Genomic DNA, 9,019 nt, shown 5'->3' with positions numbered 1-9,019 from the left:
TTATGATATTTAAAAACACATTAATGTTGAAAAATGATAATTTAATAAAAATTATTATTTTTCTTTTATTAATAGTTATTAACATACATTAAATAAACCAAAAATTAATAAGGCATAAGAAAATTAATAATATTATCTAAGAACAAAATATTATTATTTATGATGTATTAAATCTTTTTGACCAAAACATGTGTTTATTATTTCTTTAAATTTGACAACGTTATCATTTTGTATGACATACTCTCTCTTCTATTTAATATAAGCAAAATAAATTACATAAAATTTATATATTTAGTCCAAATTTAAACTACTTTATTTAACTCTACTTTTACTTATATTAGAGATTGGAATAGTATATATATTGATGTCGAAAGCTTTCCTAGACAAGAACACACACTAGAAAACCAAACATGGATTTGAACTCTTCAATGATTTCTCACCTCCTATGTTTTCTTCTCCTTGTTTCTTTGGTTTATCCAATTTATTGTTCAAAAACCAGTAGCCATCATTTAGCCAATCAAACTTTTCAACAAGAGGAAAAGTTTCGCAAGTTGAAGGAAAAGATAGCAATTCATCTTCAGCGGATCAACAAGCCTGCCGTCAAAACTATTCATGTATGTTAAAATAAATCATAAAACTTTTATATAATTTACATCCAACGTGTTTAGATGAAAAAATTTATGATGCAATATAATTTTAGAGGATAATTCAAATTCTTCAATATAAATTACCTTGTTTTGAAAACAAATTTGAAGAATTTTTAAACGAAAGGGAATTCTTGAGTTATTTTCACCAAACAAAATTTAGACAATTTCAAATATTACATAAAATTAAAAAATTAATATTCCATCTTAACCTTATAAAATATGAATCTTAAACTAGTCCCTGTAATTTTTTATAAACACCAATTAGTCTCTAAATATTTTGAAATTTATATATTAGTCCCAATAAATTTACATATTTTTGCAAATAGATTCTTATAATTTTTTAAATTTTGCAAATTGATTCCTATAAATATTCAAACCTATAAAATTGGTCCATTAATTTTTGTTCAAATATTCAACTTTGACCCTATTTTTAAAATTTCCACTTTTGCATCTGAATTTCTGTTATTTATATCTTTATCTAATTTTATTTAAAACTTATTGAATGATCCAAATTTAAATAAGCAATTATTGTATCTAAATAAATATTATAATTATAAATGACAAGAATTAAACCAAAACTTTTGAATTGTTTAAAATTGTAAATTTCCTAGAATTTTTAATTACTTCGCATCAAACAATTAATTCAAATACTACCTAAAAATTTAGAATTTAAAATTGCATCCTAAGCTTATATAATATGATTATCAAAATGGTCCAAGTATTAGTCCCTATTAATTCAAAGCCATGTTGATATATTTTAAATTTTACATATTAGTCCCTATTAGTTACAAATATTTTCAAATAGGTCCTTATCATTTCTTAAACCGTTAAAATTGGTTCTCCAATGGGTAATTTTGCGAATGGAGACCTCTTTTTTTTTCAAATTTCAAATTTGGCACAAAATTTTAAAATTGTTAGCTTACACCAATTTTCTTTGGATATTAATATTTTTACCCTAAATATTTTTAAACTTATAAAAATGACCCAATTTTAAATATGCATTTTCTTTATCCAAACAAAAAATTATATATGAACGGAATTCAATTGAAACATTTGTATTGTTCATAATTTTAAATGTTATGTTGTTTTCAATTACTTCATCCAAACAACTTAAGTCTCAATGCTTAACTTATATGCTGGTGTTTATGTAATTGGTTGTATTTATTTTTGCAGAGTCCTGATGGAGATATTATAGATTGTGTTTTGTTTCATAACCAACCTGCGTTTGATCATCCTTTATTGAAAGGACACAAACCAGCGGTATATCTTATTTTTTGTTAATTGAATTAAGGAAAATTCAAAACTATATTTTAAGCTAATTATAAGATTTTATAATTCATGTTTATAATTTATAATTTTTCATGAATATTGTATTTGCAGAGTCCTCCAAAACTACCAAAAGGGTATGTCGAAGATAATTCAAGTGATTTCGCTCAATTGTGGAGTTTATCAGGAGAATCATGCCCTGAAGGAACTATTCCAATTAGAAGAACACGAGAAAAAGATATTTTAAGAGCTGGTTCTATTGATAAATTTGGAAAAAAGTCAAGTGATTTTAAAAAGAACGCCAATGGTACACCTAATGGTGATCCAGTCGAGGTAAATAACCCCAAGAAATTAATATTTTGTCACTCAATGTTTTTCTTTTTTTCTATTTTTTTAACGTTATTTCTTATAGTAAGAGTAAGTAATAAACAAACAACTTTTGGCATAAAATGATAATGGAGATTGGTAAAGCAAGCACATGATAGTTGAGTATTTAATTTGTTTTATTGCTTGAAATTGCACAGTATGCAGTTATAACTGTGAATGACGGAGCGGTATATGGAGCAAAGGCAATCATAAACGTGTGGGCACCTTATATGGAAAGTAAAAATGAATTCAGTGCTTCTAAAATTTGGATCACCTCTGGTGAAGCTGATGATCCAACTCGCAATTCCATTGAATTTGGTTGGCAGGCATGTTATTCAATTAAATAAGATTTTATTTTCTCCGAAATTTCAATATATATTTTGCTTTTAATCTTTATCATTTTTTTTATCGATTAGTCCCTAAAAATTTTCAAATTTTATTTTTGTTCTTTGTTTTCATATTAGCTAATTTTTATCATTCAAATATTTAAATGATTTTTGTTATGCATGTTTATAATATTATAAAAATATTTTATATAAAAATTATTTTTTTTTTTAATAAATGATCAATTAAATATGAATTTATTAGCTTCTGACACTTAGAAATTCATATTCATTTTTTTTAATATAAATTTTAACTTTTTGTGAGGGAAACTCTAATAATTTTTTAAATATATATAAAAATATTTATTCAAAAATTTAAATAATGAACACAAATTTACTTGAAAATAATAGGGACAAAAATCAAAACTGAAAATTTTTTTAAAGATTAAAATAATTTTTTTATAGAGATTAAAAATAAAACTTAAGAAATATAAACTTATTTAACCCTTTTTTATTTTTTGATAAATATTATGGTATAAAAAACTTTATAGATAGTGAGAATTAAATTCAACATTTTATTAATGTCATAATTTTATGATTATTGAAGGTATACAAAATTTACATTAACTTCAACCATAAACACTTTATATTAACAATGTATCAAAATTAATTTATATTTCAAAAACTTCTTAAGTGAATTTAATTTGGTGTCAACCATCTACCTCTCATTTTTATTTCATCAATATACTTGTTTTCATTGGATTTCATCAATGTACTTGATTTTATATTTTATTTTTAGTCCATCTAATTAAATTTAATTAATTTTCATGTAGGTGAGTTCATTTCACTACGGAGACGACCGCCCAAGAGTCACTGTTTATTGGACGGTAAGTAAGTTTATTTAAATAAAGGAGGCGGAAAAAGTAAACTCCTCTAATCACTATTGCAGTATATAATAGTATAATTATAAGTAAAAATTAACTATTTTTAAATTATTTAATATTATTTTTCCTGAAATATCATTTATTTAATTCAAAATTAAATATTTAATACATATTGTTGACTCTTTGGCATTAAAAAACAAAGATTTAATAAATTTGAATTATGGTACTGTGTTGTACTTCTACAACCATAATAATCGATGTATTAGATTGTTTCGTACATATTAGAAAAAGTGAAAATAAGAGAGAGGAATGATAATTCTACTAAATTATCATGGTGTATTGGTGCATTTACCTTATTCATCAATACAAAAGTAGATATTTTGAATTGAGAGTGAAGTATTTAGTATTAATTAAAAGGTACAGTTGAAAAAACAAATTAATATCACTTTAAAAATTGAAGTGTCAATTATTTTAAACAATTTTATTTAGATGAATGAATGTTGAACATAAAGAGGATTATAATTTATATTTACTTAAAGAGTAAGAAACACATTAATTAAACCTTTATTTGAAAAGGAAATAATAATAGTAAGTATTGCAGGCCGATGGATATCACAAAACTGGATGCTACAATTTACTATGCCCAGGTTTTATTCAAACTAACCACAAAATTGCATTAGGATCCAGAATTGTTCCGGTTTCTACGTATAACGGGAAACAATTTGGTATTGAGCTAATGGTGTGGAAGGTAATTTTATGCTCTAATTTACAAATTTACCTTAATGAGAAGATTATGGATAATTTCGTAAATATTTCTTTATGTTCGTCTTTTTTACACTAAGTTTGTTTTCCAATAGTAATGAGTCAATTTGATTAATAAAATTTGTAGGACTCAAATGACGGGAATTGGTGGCTAAAATGGGGATCTGGACTTCTACTTGGATATTGGCCAGCGAAATTGTTTACTTACTTAAAGGATTATGCAATTGATGTGCAATTTGGTGGAGCAGTAAGTAATCTAAAAACAGCAGGGTCTCACACTTTCACTCAAATGGGTAGTGGACATTTTCCAGAAGAGGGTTATGGAAAAGCTTCACACTTTAAGAAAATTCAACTTGTGGATTATGATGACTCCTTGTATGATTTGCCATCTGATCATACCACTGAAATTTCGTTCCCAGGTTGTTATAATTTAAAGGAAGGGAAAGGTTATGATTGGGGAAATTACTTTTACTATGGTGGACCAGGCAGGAATATTAATTGTCCCTAAAGGAACAAATAATATACATTCAGAATTATAATCCATGTCCACCAAATTCTTCTATGCTCCTCCAATCAATAAAATGAGAATTCAAAAAATGCACAAACAAAAACAATTAAGTTCTGTTATAGAGGAATGTAATTGTTACTTAATTGATTAATTTAATGATCAAACAAGATTAGTGAACATGTGATAGATTCAAGAGAGTTTCCTCTTTAAATGGGTTTTAATTCAAAAGTCATCTACCATTACAACTTGGTTCTTGATTCTTTTTTGTTATTGATGTTTACCAATTACCATTATCAAATTTGGCTTTCTTTCATGTTTAGACATTCTTCTCAAAGTTTACACGAATGATTATAAAGTTTGTTTTCTTTTTTGAAAAAGCGCTGTAAATGGCTTAAAAAAAGCGCTGTAAAATGCGTTTTTTCGCATAGTGACACTAAATATAATTTTCTTGCAAATGTAGTTGACTATGTATTTATAATATATATTATAGAAACTTTTATTAATCAAAGTATCACTAATATTCATTGTTATAATAGTCACCGAGAGAATATGAATTCGATACCTTGTAATGAAAAAGTTACAAGGTTAAACCCTTATCATTGATCTAGCACTCTATATATAATAAAATTATTTAGTTAGTCATAATCTTTTTTAATGTTTCCGACCCCTAATTTTATAAAATTCTTATCTCCCTATATACTTATTCCTCCAAAATTAAAACTCATTAACACAAGAAATATAATTTAATGCATAAGGTCGATCACAATTATTGTATCCTCATTATTATGTAGTATTACCCAACCAATGCATGGTGTTGAAAACTGCAAGGAAATCACACATACCCCAAATGTACACAACAACTTGCATTAGTGTTTTAATTATATTGCATGATATCAATGCACACCTATAATTCTTAAAATTTGTATTTTAGTTATTAAGATAAATTATATATTTAATTATATATATATATATATATATATATTAATTGATTATATATATATATATATATAATTAAATATATAGTTAATTTTAATAACTAAATATATAAACTTGTTTGCAAAATTATATAATAATAATTAAAATCTTTTAAAAATTTATATATATTATATTGTTCAAGCGTGAGTCGTTTGAGAAATATTAGTTTATAATATAAGGTATATCAGATCTTATCATATCTCATTTACCGCAACAAATATCATACTTGTTGATCCCTTATTAATCCCAATAAACAATTTGGTCAACTCATCGTAAAATCCCACCCAAAAAAAAGAATGACATCTTCAGGTGTTTAAGTATTTTGTATAGGTCATGTAATCTAAACTCATCATGTAATTTAAGTGTTTGACCTGCCAAAACTGAGCATTTTAGTATTTAGTTTGAATTGTGTTTGATTTTCTGTTTATACTAATTTCTGCTTATATTGAACTTGAACTGAACTTGAACTTGAAAAAGCTATGTTTGATTGACCATTTTCCTTGAACTTGAACTGATCCCAATCTGAACTGATCATGTAATTTAGCATAGATATATAGGTATTTAACTAATTATTTGAAAAAAAAATCCAAATATAGGTATTTTACAGAAACTGGACTGAAATTAATTAAGCATTTAGCATTGATATATAGGTATTTAACTAATTATTTAGCATTTTACAGAAACTAAACTGAAATTGTAATTTAGCATATTTAACTTGAACCGAACAGAACATAAACTATTAATCATTTACAACGCTTTTTGTCCATAAGTGTTGTAAAAGATTTTTAAAAATTAAATTACAAACCTTTTACAGAAGCGTTGTAAAATACTTTTAAAAATGCTCATATACCGCGTTTTTAATCATTTACAACGTTTTTTGTCCATAAGCGCTGTAAAATGCTCATATAGCACCTTTTATACAGTCTTTTAAAGCACTTTTTATATAGTCTTTTAAAGTTTTATTTTTGGAAGCGCTGTAATAGGTTAGGTCTTTTAAAGCGCTTTTTAGACAAGCACTGTAAAATGGTCTTTAAGTAAATTGATAATAAGAAACCGCTTCATTTTCCTCTTCATTACGTACTCTCCTTACAAACTTGACAGTACATAACCTCCTCATTTTCATCTTCATTACGTACTCTCCATCTTCGTTACTCTCCATACGAACCCTACTGACCATCTTCTCCCCTGTGTGAACCTTTTTCACTATTATCCCTACGAACCCTCTCCATACGAACCCTACTGCGAACCCTCTCCATACGAACCTTCTCCATATGTATTTATGCACCATCTTCTCGTTGTTCCTACTTAAGTGAAGTCGTAACCCTAAACTCAGTGATTGTTGTTGTCAGGTATTGTATTTATTAATTTGTTATGTCACTGAACTGCACGTTGAACTTATACTGCTACTTAGACTACTACATGTTGAACTTATTGAAGTTATACTGAACTTATAATTATACTATGTGAAATGTGTAGATAAATGGATTCCAATAATGATTTAGATCGTCAAAATGATGAAGTTGTCAATACTAGGAGTTATCAAAACGAAGTTAAACGTGGGGCAACTATTATGCAAAAGGTCATCAAAGCAAGAAGTAATGGAATTAAATTTGAGGTATACTATACTTTGTTTATAATTTATTTTTTATCTTTTTTGAGAGCATGCACTTACTCTATGAATTTATTAGGTGAGGTAGAATCAAAGTGGCAGTCAATTGAGCCCAACAGTTCAATGATGGTAAGTTACATTGGTGTAGTTGTTCGTCAAAATATCCCAATAACAATTGATGATTGGAGAGATAAAGCTTTGAAAGATGCTAAAGATATATTGTGGAATGATATACAAGTAATTTTTTTACTCCACTTTTTTGTTACTTATAATTTTTTCGATTGAAATATTTTTACTCAAACTATATCTTTATTTGATTTGCGTTCGGCCTTTAACGTTGATGAGATGCGAAAAAATTATGTGCTTAGAGTTGTCGGAAAAATACACAGATGATTTAGATCACATTTGTCAAATTGCTATTTAAGAGATCGTGATAGAAATTTGAATGTTGAAGCTCCGAAAATATACAAACACTACATATCAAATGAATAATGAAGCGCTTGTGTAGCTAAACGTGCAAACCCCGTTTTTGTGGTAATATTAATTTATTAGCATTTGTGTTTTATTCATATTCATAGTGTATTTTTATATATATATATCTGTTGACACCTAATTTTGTCCGATTTTTACTTTTTATTAAAAAGGGAAATAATAATAATAAAAAATATGTAAATATATATGAATAAATATAAAAATAAAAATAAATAATTATGGATATAAGCTTTTAACAATCACAAGTGTTTTCGGTTCTTGTTTGCCTCTAATTTTTGTTCAAACTATTTTCTAAAATATAAAAATAATAATAAGAAATAAAAATAAAGGAAATTGAAAAGAAATGAATTGATGGTCATAAAAATCGATGCAATGATGATCAAAATAAATGAAAAATTGAAAAGAAATAAATTGATGGTCATAAAAATCAATGCAATGATGATCAAAATAAATGAAAAAAAAACCAAAAATAAATTGATTGATGGTCATAAAAATCAGAATAATGGTGATCAATTGAATAGAAAAGAAAACCGAAGAAATGAATCAATAGCAATAAGAATCGGTATAATTGTGGCCAATTAAAAGAAAAGAAACCAACAAAAATAGATTAATGGTAATCAATTGACAATTATTCTTTTGTCTTTTAAAATCTATACCCAAAAGTCTATAAATAGTCGGGCCACAAGAAGACAAAGGGGGACAAAATTCGAAACATAAATTGTTTTTTAAATATATTTTATTTCGCTTTCTATTTTTTTTTCCTATTTGTAAAAAGTAAACTCATGTGTAAAGCTTTTATTTTTTAAAGAATTTTTAATCCTAAAATTGTTTTCTTTGCAACACAAAAAATAATAATAAAATATAACTAATTGATGTTTATAAGCCGAAAAAAATAAATTTCATCATATTGTAATATAATATTCATAATACGTCTTTATCAACTAAAAAAAAATCATAACAACAAATAAATGTTTTCGCCCTTAGGATTAGAAATAATGGTCGCGGCCGCCGGATGAAATTCATCCTCGCTTGCCGCACCATATTACTCACTCTCAATCGTGGGTGGCTTTTGTGTCGCGACATATCCGACAACGTACGAGCAAATAATTTAACAGATTATTTCACCGTCGTGTCCATCTGTCTCGTTCACATACCGCTACATTACGTTATTGTTTTAAAAGAAGAAT

General features: G+C 26.2%; 1 protein-coding gene across 1 annotated transcript; it reads left to right on the top strand.

The window, feature by feature from the left end:
- Positions 1-379: 379 nt before the first annotated feature.
- Positions 380-4,991, top strand: LOC101515542 (protein neprosin-like). Its single transcript, XM_004516081.4, has 7 exons — positions 380-614; positions 1,821-1,907; positions 2,028-2,246; positions 2,438-2,605; positions 3,436-3,489; positions 4,088-4,234; positions 4,376-4,991. The coding sequence occupies exons 1-7, from the start codon at positions 411-413 to the stop codon at positions 4,754-4,756; spliced, it is 1,260 nt and encodes a 419-aa protein (XP_004516138.1). The 5' UTR covers positions 380-410; the 3' UTR covers positions 4,757-4,991.
- Positions 4,992-9,019: the final 4,028 nt, after the last annotated feature.

The sequence above is a fragment of the Cicer arietinum genome, chromosome 7 (genome assembly GCF_000331145.2).
Source record: "Cicer arietinum cultivar CDC Frontier isolate Library 1 chromosome 7, Cicar.CDCFrontier_v2.0, whole genome shotgun sequence".
NCBI classification, from domain to species: Eukaryota; Viridiplantae; Streptophyta; class Magnoliopsida; order Fabales; family Fabaceae; genus Cicer; species Cicer arietinum.
The sequence above is the reverse complement of the archived record's forward strand: the minus strand, read 5'-3'. Positions and strand labels throughout refer to the sequence as shown.